The sequence below is a fragment of the Aphelocoma coerulescens genome, chromosome 10 (assembly GCF_041296385.1).
Source record: "Aphelocoma coerulescens isolate FSJ_1873_10779 chromosome 10, UR_Acoe_1.0, whole genome shotgun sequence".
Taxonomy (NCBI): Eukaryota; Metazoa; Chordata; class Aves; order Passeriformes; family Corvidae; genus Aphelocoma; species Aphelocoma coerulescens.
The window spans coordinates 6,594,299-6,620,741 of record NC_091024.1 but is presented as its reverse complement, the minus strand read 5'-3'; the positions used below and the strand labels follow the sequence as shown (position 1 = coordinate 6,620,741).

Genomic DNA, 26,443 nt, shown 5'->3' with positions numbered 1-26,443 from the left:
TTAGATTAAAAGGAACAAACTTCTTTTAAATCACAGCACTCCTCCTCTGCATGGTTTGTCTAAGGTGTGCCCATGTTACTTGGAGTGACAAACCCAAATGTGTCATAACTGGTGATTGCATGAGAGGGCAAACACTTAATTGATAAAAATGCTGCCATTGACTTTGGTCTTTAATCAGGTCTGTGGATGGAGTCTCTTGTCTAAACTGCCACTTAGGAGCTGTGTAACCTGCAGAGTTTCTCAAGGAGACTTTTTGATAGAGATGAGAGCTCCCACTTCCTAGGCAAAATGTCATGCAACTTAACGAAGTATGAACTTCAAAAGCCTCAGAACGAATGCATTGACCCTCTCGTAATGTAACCTGGGTTTGGGTACAGTAGGTCCTCTTCTGTTAATGAACGAACTACTCCTGTAAATTTCCCAGTGTGTCCTGCTTTAATCTGGAATTGAAAAAAAGGATGATGCTTGTAATATTTTCCTCCCCACTTACATATTCATATAGAATGATGCCCTGCTGAAGTGCACTGTGTATTCCTGAGAAAAACAATTGTAATACCCTCTGATGTTCATGTTTTAGTAACATCCCCACCCCACCTTTTGAGTTAATGTTAAAGGATTGAAGAAAAAGGTTCACAATACAGAGTTTGGAGGTTGTGGCAGTAGTGTCTGTCCCAAGTGCTGTGGCTCCCTGTGTCCCTGAGTGCAGTGAGGTCTTATACCTGTGTGTGCCTCACATCCAACTTCTTACCGTGGCTGAAATCATCTCAGGTGTCACTTGTGTGTGCTCTGTTGTGTGCTGGACAATGAATGTTCTTCAGAAATCTCTACCAAGGGGACAAAAGGAAAAAATTAAATACCTTTATAGTTCTACAGTAAGATGCTGTCATGAGGTTGGAAGCTGTGGTTAAGTTACTTTTCTACTAAAACAGTATTTATTTGCTTAGTGGCATCTATGGTGACAAAGGCCATTGAGATGCCTGAATATCTGAGGTCAGTCCAGCAGAAAAAGTAGAACATACCATACATACTTTTGATGTGGGAATTTCTCACGAAAGTGACTGTACAGAAGCCTTGTCTTTGTTTCTCTCAAGGTCCTTAGGCAAGAGGACAGCCAGCCTTGATGTTTAGTTCAGCTCTGTGGTGAGAGGATGTGATAAACCTCTTGTCTTTTATTTGTTGGGTACTTGATTTCTTCTTAATAACAAACTAGTTTTCTGCCCCACCTTCAAGATGTCTTTGAGTAATGAATGAGTGAAAGCCTCTAAACACCTTTTACAAATAAAATATTTGCTTGCATTGCTTGTGGAAGAACCTGCTGCTTGGTTGGTTTTAAGAAAGTCAGCTGGGGCGCCTGAATAAACTGATATATTTTTTTTTGAGAGGAGCATATTACAGCTTGTCTGGCTCTGCTAATTCTCCAGGCAAAATACTTTCCCCACTAAACTGTGCTTGACCTCATCTTTTAAGTTTTTGTCACTCACATCTTTGATTTAGATTCTTTTCATCCTTCACTTCCCAAACTCCAGTCTACATCATGCAAGAAGCTCTCCCTTCTGTGGAAATGGATGTCTGGCAGCTGCCACCTGAGCTCAGCACCATCCTCTGGCAAGCTCCCTGCTGCTTCTGGCTTCTGTCATACCCTCAGTGCAGACTTTTGCAGTCTCGTTATTATGAGGCTGGTTGCTTGGCTTGCTCCTCTTCATAGAGGCATACTTTAGCTCATGAGGTCTGTGTGATGTTAGCATAGGGCTGTTTGTGAAATGGTCACTTTTCCACATTTACTGAAGGCACCTTTGCTTGGAGAAGTCAGACGAGGCTGCCAGACCATCAGCAGCATCTTCCTCCAGGATAAGCTGTTGCTTAAATTGCAGCTCAGATGCCTTTCCTCAACCCTTCTTCCATATTGTCTGAAACTTAAAGTGCTGGATTTGGGTTCAAAGCCATTCTCCTTTTATTATCTATTTGAACTTTTCTTCTGTGATCCTGTTTTGTGGGTGTGAAAGTGCTGGTAAACAATAAACAGTCTGGCTTGAAGTCTGGAGCACTTCTCTGAAATTCTGCCCTTAACTCACCACTACTTTGCAGCATTACGTGTGAACTTTAATATGACTTGCAGAAGATGCCAGAGCTGGTACAGCTGGTAGGGGTGGGAAAGCACAGACAATGATCTGCTTTTGGGAAGCTGTTAGATTGCTTCCTCCTGTTTTCTGAAACTGCAGAAGGAATCCTTATGTTATCACACTAAGAGTCACATTAAAATCGGGTGAAATAATGTACATTTATTGGGCTCAGCTTTTGGGATTCATTATTTCTTGTGGAAGCTGGTAAGCAGGGAGTGCCTGGACAGACACTAAGAGATGGTGTCCCATCCCCAGCATCACTGACAGTGTTGCCTCCTCTCCTGTCAGGAGGAATAAGCAATGGTGATCTGCACTTGGGTTTAAGAGAATGAAAATACTCTTCAACTACTTTTCCACTGTGGGATGTATTCTTGCAGAGAATTCAGAAATATTTTATGTTACCTTTAGAATGACCAAACACGTTTCCCATGTCATTCCTCAGGGTACATGTCCCTGCTGTATTTCCTGTAACAAAGTGCTGGCAGTCATTTTGTTCTGCTAGAGGCACTTCTGACAGCACTGCTGATGTGAGAGCTGTGCTCATGAAGATGTTGATTTCATGAAGCCAAAATTTCACACAGCCTCTCAAATCCCCTGCACTCAGCCTGCAGTGCTCCCCATTGCTTCCAAAGGCTGTGCTGGATGTAGTCTCCCTGCAAGTGCTCATCCTCTGCCTGGCTCAGTAAAACAATTCCATATTGTGCTAAAGTAGAAAATAAAAGAACTGTGAATCACTGTAGCTCGATGCTGTGCAGTGCCATCAAGTGGCAATTCTGTCTCAGGACATATTTTCAGGGTTGCCTGTGTTTGTGTTGATATTTCAAAGTGTTTCTTTTAAACATTAGAAAAGTTTCACCTGTCTGCAGTTGTTGGGTGGGTTGCTTCTTCATAATGGTTTCTGTTCTCTAATGGCAAAAATGTCACTTTTTAAAGTGCCTCAGTCATTGCAGTAGCTCTAAGCACTGTAGCTGTGAAAAATTTAAAGACTGGCGAGGATATTTTGCATCTGGCAGGAAAATGAGTGCTCTGGAACACACTGAGCTCTGTCTCTTTGAAGGTTTTGCTGTACTGTAGAGGAGGCTGAAGTACCAGGAAAAAGCCATCCTTCGGCTCTCTTCTGCTTTTGGCTCTTAGTGTTCAAACCTGATTTTTTTTTTTTGGTTTTCTTTAAGACACCTCAAGGCTATTTGTGAAAATACTCCAGTGGTAGGAGATTGCTTCTAATAATATGTTATCATATGTACTTTATCTTCCAGGAATTGTGACTGTCTCCATCTTTCTGGTGCCAAGAGAGTAGCTGGATTTCTCTTAGTCACTGCACACGTTCAGACTGCCTGCTCTTGCTCCTAAGCACTGCAATTTTGTTGTTATTGCTAGATGGGCAATTAGTAGGAAATACTATCAATCACTCAAGCAGCTGGTTATAAAATTACCTGGTTTGGTTCTCGTAAGTGTAATGAAGAACAGAAGAGGCTTTAGGATGAGGCCAGAGCAGGACATTCACATCAATTTGGGTGTGTTTTCTAGGAACTGATTGAAATAGTTTCCAGAATTTCAGAAAAAAGCCTAAAAGTAAGATCAGTACTTGTTGTGGAAACTGGATGGTACTGGAGAGGACATTCTGCAGCAAAGAAATTTCCCTTTGTCTTTTGCCTTGTCTTCATGTTTATTGCAACATTCCATGGAGACTTGCATGATTTAAAGGTTAACCCCAATGTGGCACTGCTTTTGTGTACCTCCACACCTCCTCTTCCTCTGTACCAGAGCTGTACAGGACTTGTGGTGGAAGGGGCTTGGGGTTACTGTCACTACTTGCTTATTCAGATAGTACAGGCCAGAAGGTGCACAATTCTTTTAAGTGGATAGCCTGGCTAACACAAAACTGCCTGAATAAATGAAAATTAAATCAGTATTTTCTTTACTATACTGCCAAATTCACCAAAACAGTGAAGTTCCCATTGCAGTTTTTCTCTGGATGTTTACATTTAATACAAAAGGGTGAATGGCACTTTTCTTATCCTTCCTGTTTTTCTCCTTGATTTTGCTGCTAACTTTACTATTAATTTTGTCATGTTTTCCTGTGTGCTAAAAATTTTCAGAAGTGACCTTGGCTGTTTGGTTTTGTGAGGGCTGTCTGTGTGCAGCACAGGCTGGCGCCGAGCTGATGCACTGTGCATGCTCTGAGCGAGTGCTGCAGAGCACGTGGAGCCCCATGCTAAGGCAGGGATGCAGCTAAATGAGCTATTAGCAGCCCAATCTAATAACCTGCCTGGCTCTGGGTAGCAGAGTGGCATGTCAGGAAGATCTCTGCATGAAGATAAATCACGTGTCTCTTTCAGCACTGATGAGATCCTGTTGCTTTGATGGATTTTTGCTGGCAGTCTGTAGAGATCTCCTTTGAGCTGCATGGATTAATATGTGTGTAATAGTTATAATTGCATCTTGACACTCAGTAAAGACTCATCTTTGAGATGATTGATTTGGAGACTGACAGGGACATGTTCTGTCAAAGGATGTGGGGCACTAATAAAGGATTTCTTGAAGCATACCCATTTTCACAGGAGTTTGTGCTGCTCTTACTGGTTCAGAGTAGGAAATCCACCCCTTGCTCCCCTCAAACCTTTTCTCTCTTTGCAAACAAATCCTGCTGCAGGAGTAGACACCTGGACTGGCTGGGGTCGTGATTGTGGCTGTGAGATGGTGTTAATAAGTCAGCCCTAACAATGTTGGCTCTGCAGACAGGCAAGTTGAGGGTGTTCATGACATGTTTTTTAGCACAGGTCACACTCAGGATGGATCCATGAGAGCCAGCTTGGACCTGGAGGCAACAGCTCAGGGCTATCTATCATAAATGTCCTTGTTTTCCCACAAATTCTTTTTGCCCGAAGAGTCTTGAATAAATGGTCTTTTGACTCTGCATCCCTACTTGTGTCAACATTTTATCCATCAATGTACCAAGCTAATCTTATTTTTGGACCAAATTCTTTTTCACCTTTGAGGGAAGAAAGTAGTGGAGAGAAGAAAGTTATTTTGTCTCTGTGTCAGTGTTTCAGTCATGGCTTTGTGGCTAGCACTGGAAGAGGAGATGACTTGGCTCAGTGCAGTGTTAATGAAATATGGAAGGTATCACCTCGATTTGCTCTGTGGGCTGGCAGAAAAATGCGTGCCATCATTCTGCTCTTTGGTGGCCTGCGGGCAAGACAGAATGGTCTGTGATTGTATTTTCCAAAGAATGAGAGAGTGCTTTGCAAAATCTGGCTTTCTCATCACAGAGGTGCTCAGTATCTGTGCTGTTAACCTGAAACCTTTCACTGGTAGAAATAATACTACTGCTGTTAATTTAAAAAGGAAATAAGGTTAGGTCTGGAGATCGATTTTTTTTTTTTTTAAATTCATTTTATTTAAACCACAGGAGTCATTCTTGTTGTCTTCTTTTGTGTGGGTGGGTTGATTTTTTTTAATTAGGAAAACTTCTCTGCTTCATGCTTTAAGATCAAGGAGTTTGAAGTCATTGACTGTGAAAAAGGACACAATCTGCCCCAAAACTTGGCAGCTTGCCATTCTATTTATTTCTGGAGTCTTTCCCTGAAGGTTTTATCTGCAGGAGTTTGCAAAACTCCACCCCAACGACATCCATCTTTCTCCACGCTCCTGACCCAGGTCACTGCCTTTATCATGGGGGATATCTCCAGGCGAGGAGGGATTTCTAGAGCTGCACATGTTCAGGCAGATTTCACAGTCCTACCTTTGTTCCTGGGGCCTGGAGTTCTGCAGAATAAATTCTGTTTGATGTGATTTTTTTTTTCCCCCCCACTAAGTGCTCCTCTGAGTCAATCCATAGTGGTGAAATTGAGGATGTCTGTAATGATTGCTGTTATCTCGCTGTAACAGATACCTCTGACCTCCTCCCATGGTCCCTTCCTTTTCTTTCCATGTGCTGGGAGCTTGCAGGCTAAATGGCCACATCTGGGAAAGGGGGTGGATGTTTCAGGCTGCAGCACTGGGATCCACTGACAAACTCACCCCATGCCAGGGCAGAGATGGAAGGGGACTCAGCTGGATGTTTTGGAGGTAGGACCCATCCCCAGATTCTGCCCCTCAAGGGTGAGCTGTTCATCTGTTAACCTGGGAATAGCAGCCTGGAAGAGTTTGCTGGATATAGGTTATTTTCTTGCCATGGAAGAAAAGCATCCTGTGGTTTTCTGAGCCAGCATTGATAGTGCTGTGTCACAGCTGACTGGCTGGAACACTTACTCAGACCTGGAAAAACTGGGATCTAAGCCTTTCTCAATCAAAAGGGTTATTCCAGGAGATGAGAGCACTGTCATGTTTGCTCTAAAAATAGTTGCCCAAACCCCCACTTCCTTTTGCAGTCAGGAGCCTGTGTGGCTGCGCCTGGTTTTGTTCTGCATGGAGATGTCCATGTGTCCTTTCCAGATGTCGTTCTCTGGGGGCTTAAGCACAAGTTTGCACCAATCCAAAGTAACCTTAGATGGGAGGGATCTTCCAGAGTACTCAGCTGAGATATGGGAATTGTCTGAGAGCAAAAGTTTAGCTGCTGATATTGTTGTGTACTGCCAGAGGTAGATAGTAATGGATCAGCAAGCATCTAAACAATTAGATTGTCCTTTTTTCCTTAGTTGATGATTTCTGTTATGTTTTATAAAGGTGCCTTCCAGTTGCCTTTTCCATGCTCCAGCTGCTTTCAGACTCCTCTGCAATTCTCAGTTTGAGGTGGAATGGTCTCAGCTTTCCCTTTGATTTTGTCTAGCTTCATTATTGTCGGTGCTGCACACTTTCCAAAGAAAATGCCATGGGATTGAAAAGCCAGCTGTTCTTTTTAAAAGCCATTTGGATGAAATGTACTTGCTGTGTTTGAACCACAATTCCCATTTCATTGATGGGAAAACTCAAAGCACAGGGATGTGAAAGGACTTGCCTTGTGCTGGAATTACAGCCCAATCCTGTGTACTCTGTGTCAAGCAGGAGCTGGGGTAACAGCAAGTCTAACTCCATCTAAAAATGAATAAATAAAGGTAGCAATGAGCCTGAACTGAAGGAGGAGGAGGAAGAAACCCCAGCTGTGATTTTGGGCTGTTCTGGGTACAGTGAAGCTCTCCTGGGAGCTGTTTAGGGCTTCCCAAAGGGGAAGAAGCAAATGCAATAAAGCAGGGACTTAACAAGGGCCTGATTCATGCTACGAATAGCGAAAACAAAACAAAACTTGTTACAGGGGCAGGTTACATTTACTCATGTAATCCAGCCTCTTTAATAAGGCATCATAGCCCCAAAATCTACAACAGCTCTTAGAAGGAAACAGTGGGTGGAAGGTTCCTTACCTTCATGTGAAGCTCTAACCCATGCAGTAGGTTTTTGCTGCATGAGAAGACAGCCACAGTTTGCTGTCAATGGTCAGCAGCAATTTGTGCATTTTGCTTTTCTGGGTAGAACAAATTAATGATTACTGGTTGTTGGTGTTTTCTCATTAAAAGCAGAATGTTAAAGTATCACTTGAGTGCTGCACTGTTGCCATCTAATGCACACTTCATTTTCATAAGTATTTTTGGATTCTGTGTGTGGAGGTCATAGTGGGTGGTTAGTAACTTACAGTGTTCTTTAAAATTCCCAGTATGAGCCATGGGGAGGGTGGGGAATCCAGCTTAGAAATGACATGTTTCAGATGCAAAAATACAGCTTGCCTTTTTTTGTGTTGGTTTGTTTTTTTTTTTTTAATTTCTTGTTTGTTTTCAGAAATGTGAACATTTGTTAGCCAGCATGTTAAGAATATATTTTTCCTTTTTCAGTCTGTTGTTGACAAATGTACCTGTTTCTGGTAGAGCTGATATCCCTTGGGGAACCCTCCCTACTGCTGATTAAATTCATGGTTTTCATCTTGAAGTCTGGAATTCTGCATTTGCCAGGGCTGTTTTCATGGTCCCAAATGATGACCAATTACCCCAAACCAGACATATTTCCAGAGCCACAAGTGGAAAAGAAATATGTCTTTACATGCTTAAAACAATTATTTATTTCCTTTTGGAAGGTGAATAGTGTTTTTGAGGTGATAACATAAATGATCTTAATTCTTTTGAGCTTAAAGATTTTATTCACTTCATTGTCACTTCCAAATATTGCTGAGGTCATCTATTAAAAAAGAAAAGCCTTTGAAGGTAAATAGTCCATTTTAACAGGCTTGCTCAGAGTTGTTTGTGCTTTGCCTAGGCACAATCCACACGCATTTAACTGCAGTGTTGGAAAAACTGATACCTAAAAAGGTGGAGTTGTGCTAATGCCAGCAAATTATCCTGGCAAACAGGTGCCTTGTTTAAATAGTTTTGGGGTTTAGTTCTAATAACAGCATTTGGGCCTTTTTAGAGATAATTGTATTTCTGCTGCCTTACTAAGCCAAAACTTCAGAGATGGGCGACTCTAAAATCCCTTTGTGAATTGTTTTTTAGTTTAAGGCTCAAGGTCAGGCTTGGCTTTTCCAATTCACCTGTCCCGTGGTGAGGCAGACTGGGCTCTCCCTTCAGTTTGGAAAAGGGAGTATGAGTAGAGGAAAGAGCCACATCCACCTTCTTTACATCCCGTTACATTTAAGGCCAGGGATTTTTCAGATCCAAACAAGGGACAGAGTGGCCTCTTTCATGAATGGACCAAGATGGAATGTTTTCATTTCCAATAGGCTTTAAGCCAAGTAAATATTAGTTGATCCAAACTAGTTTTGAAATTAAATTATTCTTATTTGTTGGAGCATTCCAGAGAATGGCTTTGATCTGTCTGTACTTTCACCAAAGGGATATTGGCAGGCTGGCCTCCCATTTCTAGCCATTTGGGATGAAAGAAGGGTTATAATAACCACCTTGTGTGGCAGTGATACTGAACAGATGACATTTTTTGGACAATATTAAATGAATAAAGGTAAACATACTTCAATTAAAATGTTTTTGGAGACTGAATGCAATAGGGCTGTTGGAAAGTCTTCTATGTGGGTTGGAGGAATTTGGCTGCATTTGTAACTGATTTTCTTTAACTCCAAAAATCTTGGAAAGAGAGGGGTTTGTTTGTTCTGTGCGTTATTTCCTTTCCACATAAATACATTGTTTTAATAACTTAAAAATCGAATTAGAATTGGCAGTGAACATTGAAATTGTCAGTAATTGGGAGATAGAGAGATATGTTGAAGAAGGAGGGTCTTTTGCTTCTGGGATCTGGGATCACATCAGCACAGTGACCTTTAGGAGGCACAGTGACTGAGTTAGCTCAGGTGACACCTGTAAGTAAACTGAAGCACACAGCAGTGAAGTGACACATTATCAGTCTTACCAAAGATATTTGGAGACAACTTAAAAATTAAAGTAAAAAAATCCAGTAAATAAGATGCTCAGTGTTCCACAGTCTTAGCTGAAGTGTCCTCTAGAAGAGGTGGGAGCAGGGTGATGGAGACCCTCCCACCATGAATTGCTGCTCAGACACTGCTGAAGAGCCTTTTAAATTGATAGCAGCTGATGATAATTTGTGCTCCCCCTAGACTTAAACAATAACTGAAATGAACTGAATTAAAGTCTAAGGAGTGGAATGAGTTGGTTGGAAAGATCTGTTGGCAGTCACTGGTCTGACCACCTTCCCCCTCCAAAATTAGGTCAGGTATCTAAATAAGAAGTTCAGCTATATGTCTTAAGTTCTAGCTTAGATTTCAGGTTATGTGGAACCTCTGGTGTTGAGGTTTCTCTACATGTATTTACTAGGTTTCCTGTAAATAACAAAATATACAAATTGTCTTTTGCAATACTGATGCAAATTAAATTGCTTTTTCCTAGAAATCCAAGTAGTTTGCATGGATAGACAGGTGTCTTCTCACAAAAACTCTATGTAAATTTGCTTTGATTTCACAAAAATTAGACCAGCTGTACTTGATTTCTGAGTTAAATAAAAGAAAAATCTCTTTTAACAGCTAGCACGTTAAACACTCAGTGCTGTTGGTGAGTGTTCTGAAGTGTCACCTGTATTTTAAATCTGTTTAAGTACTGTGTATGTTCTTGCCTTGAGGGAGAAACAGTTTGAACAAAGACATAAAAACCAAAGCACAAAGGGTTTGTAGGTTAAAACTTGTGCTTTTGTTTTTTTGAACATCAGCTCAAATCTGGATCCATTTGCTTGAAATGGAATATTTAGTTTTCAACTCAGTATGTGAACTGGTCATGCTTGAATTTAAAGCCTGATTTATTTCTTTTTGCACCTGTTTTTGTTTTAACACTGACTCTATACAAGAGAGACTTTTGCTATATGGTTCCTTTCTCCCCAGCTGGAATTCTGGTCTGATATTATCGCGTGAGACCTTCCTAAAATTTCCATTTGTAACTCTACAACCTCTGAAAATGCGAAATACACTTACTGCTCTGTTAAATTTTTTTTTTTTTTTTTTTTTGAATATATGGTTTTCTTTCCTGGGTTACAGCACTGACCCACATATTTCCTTTTAAGACCAGTGGCTGGTTGTGTACTTGCCCTGCAAAATCTTGTTTTTATAAAACAAGGTGCAGTCCTGCCCCTGGCAAGAGGTGCCAGATGGGCTGGATCAGAGGAGAACTGGACGTAAACTGGAGGTGGAAGCGTAAAAGGAGCTGAGGGAGAAAAGAGGGAGAGGTGAGGCAGAGCGTGGGAAGCGATGCTAACGCGGGACGGATGTACGGGAGGGCCTGGAAGTCTGGGAATTTTCTGCAGTAGTTGTATTTGACAAAGAGAAGGGATGAACTCAGGGATCTTAATGGGGAAGTTTTAAAGGAAATGGCATGTGTATACTCTTGAATATGCCAATCAGAATTGCATAATCTGCAGTAATAATAATAATACTACTAAAATCTTTCCCAGATTGGCAGCTGTAACCGTGTGCTCAGTGGGGTGGTGGCAGAGAGCTGGCAGCCACAGCTGCAGTGTAAAACTGGGGCATCCACCTGGTTCTGATCTCGACAGAAAAGGGACAGAAGGTCACGTCACAGACTGTTGTTCTCAGTGTCTCGTAGTTTATATAATTTTTTCAGGCTGATAAATGAAGTATGGGGAGACCCCAGAGGCATTTAAAAGATGTGTAGATGTGGCACTTGAGGACATGGTTTAGTGATGGGCTCGACAGTGCTGGGTTAACAGTTGGACCTGATGATCTTGGAGATCTTTTCCAACCTAAATGAGTCTATGATTTTTTTCATCAAATGAAAATGCTTCACTTAGTTCTGCAGTAGTTGTAAGCCATCCTCTTTCCTTCCTTTCCCTTCCCCATGGAAAACTGAAGTTGGTTCATATTGCCCTTGTTCTTTTCCATGCAGATGTAGGAATTTCAGATGTATTTAGTGTACCCTTTGCTGGGTTAACTGTCTTAACCATGTGTGCCCTTTATAATTTTTCCTGAGAGCAAAGATGAGCTAAATGATAAAATATGCTGAGATACTGAAATAAACCCTCCATAATACTAAGCAGGAGAGTTCAACCAACAGATCATGAGAGTTTTTTTCTCAAAGCTTGAAGAACTACTGGTTTTGCTAGCACACAGAGCTTTTCACCAAGGCATGAGCTTATAGATGAATGAGAAGAGCTGCCACTGTCTGTACCACCACAGTTACTGTTTCTTTGTAAGGAAGGTGGAAAAAAAATCTTAGTGGATGTAAAACTTCGGTATCTTTGTGTGTTGATGGATTGTGGATGAGAGATGTGTTCAGTGATCAAGTTGGAACTATGGATGCAGTGCTAGATTGGACAGGGGAAATGTGAACACTCAAGCAAGAGTTAGGGAATTTTTTCAACTTTGTGAAGGCAGAGGCAATTTTAGGCCACTATCTCATTTCTGTTGTTTCACCTATGCATATATGATGGGATATGTCTGTATATATGTGGGGTGCACATGTTTGTTAGATTCGGTGTGATTTCAGCATATTAAGTCGTTGTTTTGAATATACCCTGGAGATTGCTACATGTCTCTTCCTAGAGCTGAGTTCAGCATATTTCCTGGATATTGGCTGGCTTTGATGCTGAAGTTGACTTGCATATCTGAGTCTTGTGAAAGGAGTGTATGAATGGAGAGTGTGAACCTTGTAGGAAAAGTAGTTTTATTTTAGATGATGCAGATCTTGGTCATGGTAAACCTAACCTTGTTTCTTGTCCTTTTTCCTAGGGTGACTCTATTATTACAGTGCAGCTGACTGAGGAAGATAAAGTTGAAGATGATGTAGTTTTTTATTTGGTCTTCACTGGGTCAACTGTCCAACACTGCACAAGCACGAGAAAGATTAATCCTGGGAGTCTGGAGACAATTTCTCCTGGTAAAAAATTGCCTTTCTTTGCATGTCAGTGTATCAGTGTGTGAAATTTGGTTACTACAAGTGGACTGGAATGTAATGCTGCTTTTCTTGGTTGTCTTTTTCCTCATTTACACATTCACAGGGAGTAGAACACGTGGTTTGGATGACTGCTTTTGCCTTTTAAGAACCTCTTTCTTGATTTCACTAGAATTATATGACTTTGAGATTGCAGTTGTTTAATATGTAACTGTGTGATCTCTTACAGAAAATTCACAGCTACTTTTAGATGTAGGAAAAAGCTTTTAAACGCAAGGAAGATGGTGGAATACACATTTGCCATTTTAGAGATGCTATTGCCCAAATGGTGTAGGGCCCAGTAATTGTTAGCTACACTTATCATCCACTTGACTCGATGAGGTTCATTGCTGTCTTCCTGGTGAAATACAGCCCTTTCCCCTAAATCCTGTTCAGCTCAGAGCCCACACAGCGTTTCTGGAGCTCTTGCAGTGCAGGTGATGTGTTGCTTGGTGCTGTCTCTCCGTGGCTGGTTTGGATGAGGTGGTTTCCAAATGAAAGCCCACCACCGTTTTTATCCTTTGTGCCACCAACAAAACAAAACGAATCGGGGCATTTCCCTTTGGTGACTTCAGGACCGTGGGAATGAGCGTGTTCCAGGCTGCAGTCCTCACCATTAACCTTTCATTCTGACTTGTTGCTATGCAGCACATTGCTACCAGTGTGAGAAAAACGCCTGACATTTTCACTACACACAGTGTAAGTCAGGCCATCAAGTGTTTTTCTTGGGTTGGTCTTTTCATCTACCTCCTAAGTATTGTTTTGTTAGAGATGCACGTGGAGTAAAATTTGGAGTTTTTTTTCTCTTGGGAATGAGTGGCTAAAAGTTGGCCACTCCGTTTTTTCATTTCCTCCTCTTTTTGTGCTGTTCATGTTGTTCAGTTGGCTTGGGAAGAGAAGTCTTTTTATGGCTACTGATGACTGGAGCCCCGTGCAATCAATTAGATTAGTGCTTGTTTTCTCCCAGAAGAGGGAGAGGGGGTGACTCTTTCCCTGCTTTTGTGTGGTGGGCGTGGGGCTCTGCCAGCCCTGCTTGCAATGACTTCACCTCTCCCTCGGGGCTGTGGCTGCTTCGCCAAGAAAGGAACTGAAAAGCTTCAGTGTTCCCTTCAGCCCATGTGGGAACCAGCGTGCTGGATGGGATTTCCGGGCAGGAACGATGCTTTCCTATCACTGTTGTCCTCGGAGCAGTGCTGGATGTGGCCAGGGCGGTGGCTGCCAGGTGGTACCAGAGTGATGCTCTGGGCACTGCCTGTCCTGCCAGCCCCAGATAAAACTGAGTCACTGGGGAGGGCTCCCTGCAGTTCCTTTTGTCGCTGTTAGTGGGAAATCTGACTCCGCTCATGATTCAAAAGGAAAAGAGGGAATTTCTCTCAATTGTTCCTTTAGCAAGAATGGATTGTTTTGTTGGATTTTTTTTTTTTTTACCCAGTTTAGTCATGATCTTGTGGCACGTGATGCTAGACCAGGATGGCTGCTGTCCCAAAATACAGCTTGTTTCAGACAAAGTTTTAAGGGACCTTCCAGAAAGGTAGTCTCATTCCTGCCCTGTCCAGGGCTGTGGTGCAAGGAAGAGGTGACGTCTCAGATGTAAAGCAGCCATGTGGACAACACTCTCATCTGTGCTCATACCTCATTTTGGTGAGACTACCTGAGAAAAAAAACCACTTCAGTGATGAAGGGGGTGCTGGGGAAAAGCAAAGGAAAAAATGGGAAAAGCCTAATTTTTTTCATACCCTCTGCTGACACCCGTGCTTTTGTCCAGTGTCGTTTCAGCACTGACTACACTGATTTCAGTGGAAGTATGACTTACTTCAATGCAGCTCTTCCTCCTCCTCCTCCTCCTCCTCCTTCCTGGACGCTCAGTGAATCTGTAATCATGTGTTTACTCTGTATATTCCACAGTTGCCTTGGCAATGGCTCTGGTGACTCAGAGCGTTATTTGACCTCGCTGGGATTAGCCATGAACAACACACAGTGTGTGTGAGACCAGCCCTTGTTCCAACACCCAGGCACTTAGCAAGTGCCCTGCAAGGAATCTCCTGCAAGCAGCTTTTAGCCAAAATCTCACCCTTTACTTCCAGCTCCAAGCATCTTTCAGTTGTCCCTGTGATGCAAGGAGCATTGCACATCCCTGGGAGCACAGCTGCTCCTCTGGGACAGCTCAGGTGGATTAAGGAAGGGCTGATTCACTCAGGAGCCTCTCTGCCTCCCTTGAACCTACTCTTCATCCCTTCTGCACTTGAAGACTCTTCCCTCATTTTTGCCCCAAGTCCTCAATATTTCATATGGTCCCCAGGAGACTTCAGATGAAGTCCATCAGTGGCTGTGCTGAAAGGGGTGACTGTAATTCTGTTAAAGCTGAAGCAAAACAAGCCCAGATTTGTAATTTTTGGTTCTTGTCTTTTTCAGTAGGTTTTTGATATATGGAGGTGTAAAAGACAAATTATTTCAGTACATTTGCTGCCAAAATTAATCAGAATGTTTTAGCAAAGCTTTCAAAGAAAATCACATTTAAAAAGAAATCTTAACAACATAAAGTTGTTTTAGGTGAAGAATTAGAGAAAATGGAGTGGAAATATAAGCTGTCAAAATACCTCATAAATTCTCATTGTATGTGAAAATTCTCTATATCCTGAAAGACTATACCCAAATAAAAGCTTATCTCTGCAGAATTAAATGACTGCTGCATTTTATATAATTATGAGAGCAATCTGCCTCTTTCCTATGCTTTTTTTATCATCAGCCTTAGACACTGAATATGTCTAGTCCATACTACTGTTCAAATGTGAGCTTTTATTTCTGTATATAACGAAAAAAAGGACTTTTGATGGTAAATTTATGGGAGCAGCTTTATTTTACCTGAAAATGTGGATAAATAGAGATTCATCACTTCTTCAAAGTACAGAATACTTACCTGTATTTATGCACTTGCTCTGAAGGATGGGATGGGTTATTTATCCTGCTCTGCTGTTGGCTGTGTTAATTTAAGGGAAGTAGTTTCTCCATGTAAGAAACAGATTCTCATCTTAGCTGGTCAGTCATAACTTGAAGTGTCATAATTAGCTGTTGAGATACAAGAATTAGCCAGGAGCTGATGTTTTGTGTGCTTTCAGTAGCTCTTTTGCCAGCCTAAGGACACACCAGGTTACATCATCCAACGAAGTTTCTGTTTGTCTCAGCAAAAAGCTACCAAAACCTTCTTTAACTGGTGGCCTTACTGTCACTGTTACACTTCTTCAATCTCTAAATCATCTGGTTGAAATTCTCCCTAGTGGAAGCAGTTTTCCTCAGTTCCAGAGGCACTGTGTAGTTCTGCAGAACAATTTCAAGCACTGTTTTATCAGACACGGTGTTAAGGTGGAGCTGTAATGGCACTGGCATTGCTCCAGTGTGGATCTCGTTAGTGCAAAAGCTTGGTCACTGGAGTTGGGGTGTTAAGAAAATATCAGAGGTCTGAGCAGGGAGGGAAGCAGAGAAATGATACCATCTCTGCTGCTGTGGTTAAACTGTTGTTGGCTGCTGAATTTGTACTCTTGGGGATGGATGTGTCCTCTTAGGTCACAGATGCTCGTCCTACTGGTGTTGGTCATTAACTGAGCTTTTCTGCAAGTCCTTATTCCTGTAGCAGCTGAGACTGCCATAATCTGGATGCGTTTTTTTCTTCCCACCATCTCTGCAGGGTAGGGAGGGTAACTGAGGCCAAGCAGATTGCATGTGGTAGTGGAGGAAATCTGTGTAAAGCAGGGAAGTGAAACCTTTGTTGCAAGACAGCAGCCTCATCTCCTGCCTCTCTGCTAGAGCAGCTTTTTTTTCCCACTGGGAAAAAACCCAACCCAATAATAAAAGTCCTCAAATCATGATCTGGCAAGCAAATCAGCAGAAGAAGGAATGACCTCATCACTGTCCACACAAGTCAAAAGTCCCAACCACAGCTTGCTGTGGCCAGTGGAGGCCTCTGAGCATCGGGAAGCTCCTGGGGAGATTTGGGGAAATTTTCTTGCAGGAGCTGATGTGCTGGGAGCTCCAGTATTTGTGTGGTGCATCTAGTGCAAGTTTGTATGCCATCACCATAGCAGCTGTATGATTGGACATGTATTTGGCTTTTTGCATTTAGCAACTGGTAGTCTGGAAAGTGTGGGAGACGCGGGGGAAATTTGAAATGAAATTTCAAATAGGAAGAGACAGTCCAGAAATCCAGAGCTGCAGCAGCTGCTAATCAAATAAGTGAAGGGTAAGAAATACCCTGTCTGTGAGCCAGGTCACCAAAACAAGAGGTAAATTTTGTGAGATGTAATTGCCTTGGTGAGTGCTGTTGCAATGTGCTGTATCTACTCCAAGCTCTGTAATACCAAAATCGCTTTTTTCACGTTTGTTGCTCTCAAAAGGTGCAGGATTCTTGTGTGGGTTTCAAAGGGGAGGAGAATCAAAATTGGAAGTCGAAAAAGTAGCTGAGAGACTGTCTGTCTGTTGGTAGCTGCTTGCCAGCAGTTTCCACAGGGCTGACACATTCCCGTTGACTCCAAGTGCCTTGACTCACTGAGAGCTTTCTCTCCCTGCTTGAGCTAAGGCAGAGAAGCAGCTTCAGTCTTTAACTTGTTCTTAATTTCATAGCTCTCAGAGTTGTTGTTTTTTGATTTTTTTTTTCCTCCTTACTTTCTTTCTGCTAGTTAAAAGGATAGACAAAAATTAATTTCAGTTAGCTTGGAAATTTCTTCATTTCAAACTTTTCTTTTACTGCAAAATCCTTTACATATGGTCATGCTTTATTCACTTCTACCACAGACTTTGTTTTCCCCTAAGAAACAACTCTTCATAGAAAAAGCTGTATTTCATGAATTACAATCTTTGTACTGGTAGACCAGAAGGGTAAACAAGTTGCATAACAAATGGCCACTTGGCAATACCAGTTGTGGATTTGAAAATACTCTTAATTATGAAACAAAAAAAACCCTAAAATAGACTAAAACAGCATAGCCAAGAAGACTTTTTGCAGTTCATCCTCTTCGGTGTATTTAATTGCTTGAGGCAGTGTAATTAAAAGGAAATGATGCCAGTACCAGATGACATCAGTCACAGGAAAAAGTGATTGAATCTGTGTTGAAATTATTTAAGATGTTGAAATTATTTAAGATGTAATGTGTGGGGTCTTACACTTCTCTAAGTTTTTAGGGCATCTACAGTGTGTAAAGGGCCTTTAAAAAAAAAACTTTACCCCCTCTCCAATCTCTCTTTAACCTCTCCAGTGAAAGGAAAAGCAGAGGCTCCTGTCCATTGCTGATGCTGTCCCTGTGTGTTTCACAAGAGTGAATACAGTAACTGTGTACATTACACAAATGCACTTCAAAGACGGGCTCTGATTTTCAGACCCACAACTCAGGATTTCTGAAACAGAAAAGAACCCGTTTTTGGATGGTCACAGGAGATCCCTTGACTTCCTTTTCCACAAACCACCAGATGGCAACATCTCTTGGATGCAAATCTGAGATAATTCATGAAGTTCATAACATTTATTGTCTGGTTTTCCTGTCCTTAAATCTCTCTATAACACCTCTTTCAACCCAGGTCCACGATGGTAACTTGGAGGATGCAATTAGTCTTTAGTCACCTACCTAGCAAACCCAAACATGTGCTTCCAGCAGGGCTTTAAATAGCTGCCCAGGCTGGGGGCCCATTGTTTGATAGCTCCAATGTGAATTCTGAAAATAGGAGGTTTGGACAGGATTTCCACTTTTGGAGGAGGAGGAAATGAAATCATCTTTTAATAAAGCTCTGTTTAGGGGTGTTTTGTCTCCACGAAGACCTTGTTAAACAAGAAAATGTCTGAAGAATTTGGCTGCTGCCCTTTTAACTGCACCCCAGATCACAGGCACAGGTAGCAGTTAGATGGACTAAGCTGTACCTTAATTTATCTGCTAATGACTTTCAGCTGGGAAATCTCACCCTGTTCTCCTGCTCATTGATCTGCATCGTTACCATGTAGAGGAAGCTGTGATATCATGCTGATGCATCTCATCTCTTCAGGGATAAGAACAGACAGACCAGAGCACCATGTCTTCATTTTTCATTCTTGTATGTTCCCCAGAGGAAGCTTCATTTAAGTGTCCCCATTCATTCCCAGTTAGGAATTCTTCAGTTAGAGAGCTGTTGTCTCATTTAAAATAATTTTTAAAGCATGGTTTGATGTATAGATGAGGAATGAGCTTTATCACAGCAGAATTAGTCCCTGCACAATCTCTGCATAGACTGAAATAGTTTTTTAGTTTCTGTATTTTTGCTGCAGTATGTTGGTATTTCTCAAAACAGCTCCAAGTCATGAGTTGTTTCCAAGCTAGATTTAAAGTAACTGAGGAGCAGAAGGAGAAATAAGATAAAATGCAATGCTGCTGGAGCTAAGGGATGGGTTATTTGACTTTTATCATAGTCAAGACAGCATAGAAATGACCACATTTTGTACTGTGGCAAAAAAAAAAAAGAAGTGTGAAGAAGAGAAGCATAGCCATGCAGTCTGAGATGTCAGCTAGTGAGAAACACTGTGATCTTGTCAGGAGAGTTAAAACTTGAACAAGGATACTGCTGGATGGTACCAGTGTGATAATATTGAGTATTTCATCATTCTGATTGCTATTCTGCCCAAAGTGCCTGATTTCTGGAGAAGACTCAAGGCAGTCAAGAGGGGTGCTGGGCAGTATTGAGTACCTGATGGTGTTGTAAAGCATGAGGATTTCTCATCCCTTCTCTGAGGTGCACTCATCTGTGTGATTTATTCAGTTACATGTGTTTTTAGCCTATGAAAATGCAAATCTTTATAAATAGGTTCGTTGCTCTTCCTGACTGTCATGGTTTAACTGCAGCCAGCAACTAAGCCCCACACAAGCTGCCTCTTGTGCCATGGGGAAGAGAATTGGAAGAGTAGAAGTGAGAAAACTTGAGAATAGAGACAAAGTTAATAGGGAACGCAAAAGGCACATGCAGACAAAGCAAAACAAGGGATTAGGTCCCTACTTTCCATGGGCAGGCAGGTGTTCAGCCATCCTCAGGGCAGCAGGGCTCCATCCCATGTAATGGAGACTTCCTCTTTCTTCCCCCAGCTCAATACACTGACCATGGCTGCATGTGGTCTGGGATATCCCTCAGGTCAGTTAGGGTCAGCTGTCCTGGCTCTGTCCCCTCTTAACTCCTTGTGCCCCAATCCTGCTCACTGGTGGGGTGGGTGAGAAGAAGAAAAGGCCTTAGGTCTGTGTAAGCACAGCTCAGCCAGAAGGAAAACATCCCTGGATTATCAAAACTGTTTCCAGCACAAATCCAAAGCAGCTCCACACTAGGTACTGCCAAGAAAATTAACTCCATTCCACCAAAACACCAAAATCAGCCTGCTGACACACTCAGGTTTTGGTTTTTTTTTCCTTTTTAATGTCAGACATTTTTCTGTTCCACATCTGGGTGGGTGTATGAGGGGGTTGCAGCAGTCCATAGTTGATGACCTTGATGGTTGCAAAGTGCATAACTTGGTGCTTAACCCATGCTAGAAGAAAGCCCTGCTGCCTGCCAGACGGAGCAGAAGGATGAGGCACAGGAGCAGTACTGGCTGTTCTGGCACTGCCTGGAGCTCTCTGTGATTGCACACAAGTTACTTAACCTCGTGAAAACAGATGTGGGCTGTTCCTGCAGTGATAACCACTTACCTCCTGAGAGTGCCAGAAAGCTCAGCTCCCTTCTGGTAATGCTCTGGCACAAGGGTTGTAGAAGTTCAGATATTAGTCCAGGCCGTTGGTCTTTGGTGTGGTGAGAAGTGTTGCCCCACCAATGGTTCCTTCAGAAGGTTCCTGTACTGGGGACATGTTTGCTCACATTGTTCCTGTAGCTGTTTCAAAGCAGGGGGGCAGAGACCTCTTGAGCAATCTTTCTAGTATTGTCTGCTCTTGTCACATGCTGACTCCCCTTTCATTTGAACTGCTTGCCAGAAGGCAGAACCTGTACCACGTTCTTACCCCCACATCTGACACCTTCTCAGATGTGAGGAAGCAGAACATCAGAGCATTGCAAGCGGCTGCCCTTCTGAAGAACATTCCCTAGGGTTTAGCACGATGCTTGTTTGATCCTGTTACATAAACATGGATCGTCAGGTCTGTCACTTTCTCTTCTAGGCTGCATTCAGTATCTGGGGAAGTTCCAGTAGATTCCTCGTTGGTCAGAGGTCAGGACATGGTCTTTTTATCACCTTCATTTTGCAGCTGGTGTTTAACACACACTCCATCCAAGGGAATTTTGTGTACATCCATGATGTGCTGCTTTAAGGAGGTCACGTATCTTGATGGACGTTTCTGTAGTTGTTGTCTCGATGGAGGAGCTTTTGCTCCCATAGCAGAGTTGTCTGGCATTGTGACAAGGAAGTGACTGTCCCAAATGATTTCTCTCTGGCTGCTCATGGGCCATTTTTGCCTGCTGCTTCAATCCTGAAAGTCTGCTGGCAGCGTAGCCGTATTCTAGGTTATTCTGCAGATGGGATTCTTATGGGAATAGGCAGAAAATATTCTAAAAAATAAAAAAAAAAAACAACAAAGCTTTAGCTGTTCTCATGCTATTAAGGAATCTTTTATTAAGTTTGGCTTTTTTTGAACTCTGCATTCTAGCAACCTTCCACTGCTCTGCAGTAGGGAGAGCCCAGCTCGCAGAATTTGAGTCAGCTCCCCTAGGCTGGCACGGTCTTCTCACAGTGTGCGTGTAGAGCACTGCTTTTGTGGAGGCTGCAAACAAAATTAATGTCTTACCTGCTCCATATTTGATGTCTTTGGGAAGATCAGCAAAGCCAAAAGGTGTAGGGGAAGGCATGTACAGTTCTAAATGGCCTTAAAGGCAAGTTCCCCCAAAGTTGTATCATCCCCACTTCTCCCTTGAGCGTTTGGGGCTGTTACTGTGGGGATGAGTGGAATCTGTGAATGGGTTTCATCTGAGCAGCTGAGTACTAATACAGTAATTATGGGAGTGCACATGCAGTATTTGCAAGAGCAGTAGAAGTTCTTCCTACCCCTATTCTTTGAAACAACAAACTAGTAAATCTACTCCTTCAGCTTTCACATCATCCTCTTGCTAATAGGTACCTGGTGCTGGAAGCAAAGAAGTTTTCTCACCTTTCAGCTTCAGAGTATCCTGGTTGTATTGAGCAGTTGCAGCAACAACTGTGTGTGTTTTCCTCCCCTTCTCCACTTGTCTTTGATACCTTTCCAGCTGCATTTGCTCTCCTTAGGAAGCCACAGCCTCATCCCTGACAATTTTGGTGTTACCCACAGTGTCCTAATAGCAGTTTTGACCTTTCAATTAACTTCAGGATTGCCTCTTTCAGCAGACAAAATCTGTACAGCTGCCAAAAGCCTCAGAACAGATTTGCGAGGTTGGCTGAAAGACCATGAAGATTAGGGACATATTTTTCCTTTTGTCAGGGAAATCAACAGCAAAAGGCCCCAACAGAAGAAGGAAACTTTCCCACTGACCACAAATAGGGGTTTAAATTGAATTTCCAAGCCTTTAAAAATAAATCGTCATTTTGTATTTAATTAAGCAGGGTTTCATGAATGTGGTAGTATGCTGAGGTCATGGGCAAAGAGAAGCTTTTCCAGTAATTAGTGCAGGGTCCATGCTGTTCTGGCAAAAACAGCCATGATGTCAGTCTGAGGATGGAACAAGAAACTGTGCCACACAGTGAACTTGAAACACAAACCTTATTATTGAAGGGGCATGTCTGACAACTACAAGTCCTGGTTGTGTTGGACACGTAGTGTATTTTTCCTTTTAAAATTCCAAAAAGGTGTTTGGTTTGGTTTGGTGTTCGGTTTTTTGTTTTTTTTTTTTTCTTCTCAAGTTTCTGAGTCAATAAAATTGCTCCCATGCCAGGGCCTCCTTTCTCCAGTTTCCCCTGCCCTAAATAAATAATAAAGTTATCAAACTCCCAACCCTCTTGTTTTGTAAATATGGAAAGTGGCCATTTCCATGTTTTTGTTTAGCAGAAGCAGCTTAGTTTTAGTTTTGTCGTGTGAACCCAAATGCAAGGGGCAGGTGCAGCAGTGAGCACACCCAGGGCATGCCCAGGCAGGTTGTGCTCTCGTAGCCATGTAGACCTTTGTTTTAGGTGAAATTTCAGTGTTTTCGGTGCAAGCCAAGTGTCATGACAGCATTTGGAGTATGTAGCTTAGCAGCACGCAGGTTCTAGTTTCCGATGAGTTACTGGAGTCCTGTGGAGCTGCGAAAGAAAACTCTGTCCATATAATCTGGATTTTGGTATGTTAGCAAAATCTTTGCTTAAATTACTTAAAGCTCTTGAGATTTCTTGTTGCTGAATATAAATAGCCTGGGTGGCTTATAGTTCTTTGTTTATACTGGGACAGAGAAGAGTTATACATCTTTTCCTTTTAAAGTCTATAAGAAATACTTATCTCTGATGATACATATGAATTCCAAAGATGGTGTTATTTTGGAGTTGTGACCCTCAATAACTTGGTCTTATTTGATTTAGTGCAAAGAGTGTGTGTGTCAAAGGAATTGCTCAGTTGTGTTTCCTCAGCCCGTGCCATTTGTTCTTTTTTTTTTACCATTTGTCTGAATTTTGCGTTGCAGGCCATGACTGCTGTGAGACAGTGAAGGTGGCACTTTGTGCCTCTAGAGAAGGTCACCCCGTTCTGGTTGTGGCAGAAGAGAGTTTCCAGTTTGTCCAGGACGAAGCCTACGATGCCGCCCAGTTTCTGGCCACCTGTGCTGGCAACCAGCAGGCGCTGAATTTCACACGGTTCTTGGACCGGTCAAGGCCGCCTGCTGCAGACGTGGACTTCTTGGATGAGAAAGTGGCCTTGGCCTTTCGACACCTGAAGCTGCCGGCAGAATGGAACGTGCTGGGAGCAGACCAGTCCCTGCCCGGTGAGGACCTCTGGGGCACAGTGAGATTTGCAGGTTGGGAGAGAGGTAAAAAGCCTGGGAGAAAGGGTTCCCTGCCTTGGGAACCCGCTATGTACCTTCCAAAGGGTGTGGTGGCCTCTGTGCTCAGAGATGGGATGTGATGTTCATCCACATCCCATGCCTTGCCCTTCAGCCACCTTAAAATACAAAAGGCACTGACTCATGATTTCTCTCGGTCTTCTCTTATGAAATAGCACTAGCTGACAGTATTTTCACATACAGCCAGAAAGGGGTTTTGTATGTGTAACAATGGCATGTGTATCAGCATAGTGCTATGTGCTGAAAAAACCCTGTGTGTAGAATATCTGAAGCTCCCAGAAATACCCTCATGCCGCAAATTTGGTGTTTCTTGTAAATGTTGGGTTTATAGGACAGGTGCAAAGTGACTGTAACATGAAAAATACATGTGATTTTTCTTGGAGAACTTGGGGCTCTTCCCCTGAGGATTTGTATCACTTCCCTGCTTGCACACTGGCTGGCCTAACACAGCAGTTCCCCAAAATAAACCTGGACAATTTTGCAGATAAAAGAAGGGAAGGGTGGGAAAACTTGACCCTTAACCACAGCAGAGAGCTACTGAGAGCTTATAAATAAAACCCCAAGGCTGGCCCAGAGTCTCTGGTGGCTGCTGAAGCAGAAGTGCTGAGGTGTTCTGGATACTGTGGTGTGTCCATGCTCTTGGAGTTCTGCTTATTTTATCACAAGAGGATAAAGGGAAACACACGTGAGACCGTGGGACTAGTTCCACTATGTACAAATCCTTGCTGTAAATTTTCAGGGTATTTTGGCAAATAGTTTCACTTCAGGAATGTGAGACATCTGCTATCTTTTATAGGATGCACTGGCACAAACACTTGAATAGGGCTGGGATGTGGCTTGCTTGGTGCAGCAGGCTCAGTTCTGCTCTCTGCAACAGGGTTTTCCACAGGAGATTTTCCTGCTTTATCTTTCTCCATCTTGCTAACTGCTTTTGTAGACCTCAATACAGGGACAGGCAATTCCCATGTTAGCAGACATTAAAATTTTTGATCACATTTAATGGTTACTTGATAGAAATTCAGCAGCTGTCGTATGTTCACAAGGAGATAAACACTTGGTATCCTTTTCCTCTGTGTGGCAGTCCATGATGTTTCTTTCTGCATTTGAAAAAAGTTGAGATAACTCAGACATTTCTGGTTTAACTGATAAAAATATGATCACAGTGATCTTAACGAAAACTTTGAAACTCTGAATTGTTGCTGATTTTGCAGGAAGGCTGTGAGCTGGTTTCTCTTTTTGACTTTGATTGTTCTTTGGAAAATTATCACTTGGGGAAACCAGGCCATAAGATTTAGTTGGTTTGCTCAGCATGTGCTTGTGTGCCTGGAAGTTGTGGTTATGCAGGGCTCTGAATGCTAATAGACCTGTGGAGCATCCATGGCATCCACAGTGAGAAGGGGGAGCTCTGTAGTGCCAAATTCTGTTACTGTTGAGTGTTTCGGCATCTTGTGGTGAGGTGTGTGTAGATAGAAGTGAATAAATGTAATAGCACTAAATGTCAATTTCATTCAAGAATATTAGTGCTATAAAATAGGTTCCCTTTTTGTTAGAGTTGTGTGGTAGTTTTTTGCAGTGAGATATTTATACATAGGGAATTTGAGGGAATTTTTGTGATTGTGACAGGAAAGATTTGCATGCATAAGCATCCTTTTGGTCACGAAACTCTTGTTTTGCTAGAGTGAGATGGAAGAGATGTCCCTGGTTTATGATGGAGCGCTAGATTAGAAAAAACCCTGTGCTAAAATATAGCACCCTTATACTGGTGCTTGTGTGTTAATTTGTGTGTGGGAGAGAGAAAAGCACTGCAAAGATTGCACTGTAGGAGCATTTGAACAATTAGACACATTCTGGCCAGTGCCTGCAGTGGGACACCCTGTCCTGCACTGCGTCACTACCTATGAACAGCTATTCCAATTCATGCTTCACATTTCCCTAAATGTCAGCACCAGATAACTTCAAATAACCTTCTCGAAGGAGAAAATACTATAGAAATGAGAACAAAAGAAAATGTCAGATCCCTTCTTGAAAGATGTTTAGCGCTGCCTCTGAGCTGGCACGTCTCTATGGGCTCTTGTGGGCTGGAAACAAAACGCTGCTGTTCAGCAAAACCTCTGAAGGCAGGAGAGAGCCGGGAGCCTCCGCCAGCTCCCGGAGCACCACAGCCTGGTGGGGAACTGCTGCTCAGAGAAGCTGCTGCTGAGAACCATGTTTAAAGGTCGATTTTTTCAAAGGCCTGAAGTAGGAGTCTAACTTCTGCAAAAGTTAGGAAGTAATGGCTTTCTGCAGGCAGAAGCTGGGTACAAGAACTACCACTGAGCACAGCTCCAGGCTGAATTTTGAGGAGGGGGTGGCTCTATGTGGAGGCTTCTCCTTGCTTTTGCATGCACCCAGCCCTGGCCAGGCTTTGAGCAGAGGGCAGGGAGTTCACTGCTGTCACACACCGCAGAGGGCAGAGAGGCTGCTAAAAGTTTCACCAAGCTCTGTCTCCCGGGGCTGTTGAACTCATCTGTGTCAGTGAGCAGATGCAGGCATGGAAGTGGGGATGGGAACACCTAAGATTCCTGCCATCAGAGGTCCTTGGGCTCCATTCTCTTGCTGGGACAGGCAGAGGGTACTCAGCCATTTGGTGGGATGAACTGGGAGGCAGAAGAGAGCCCAGGACAGTGTGTGGCTGGGGAGGAGCACAGTCCCTGAGACACAACTGTGCTCTTCATCACCCATAAACTGTTCCTCCACAGCAAACAGTTCCTGGGCCTTGCTCTTGGTTATCTATCTGTATGAACTCAAATGGCATCCACAATTTCAGAATATCCATAATTAGGGATTAGTCTTGTTACTGTGGTATTCCAAACACAGCATTTTTTTCAGGTGCCATATAATCATGTCTGTCTTAATAATTACAAGTGCACTGTAACTTTCTAAAGAACATAGTTGTTACTGCTGTCAAACGTAGGGCTATTTACTGTTCTC

The 26,443-nt window shown here is 42.7% G+C and overlaps 1 protein-coding gene across 7 annotated transcripts in view; it reads left to right on the top strand.

The window, feature by feature from the left end:
• The window catches only part of AKAP13 (A-kinase anchoring protein 13), a 206,373-nt gene that overhangs the window by 59,330 nt on the left and 120,600 nt on the right, over positions 1-26,443 (top strand). For all 7 annotated transcript variants that reach the window (XM_069026211.1, XM_069026215.1, XM_069026214.1 and 4 more), the window contains exons 5-6: positions 12,286-12,433; positions 23,099-23,395. In XM_069026211.1, the coding sequence (XP_068882312.1) occupies positions 12,286-12,433; positions 23,099-23,395 (445 nt within the window). The remainder of the gene's footprint in view (positions 1-12,285; positions 12,434-23,098; positions 23,396-26,443) is intronic.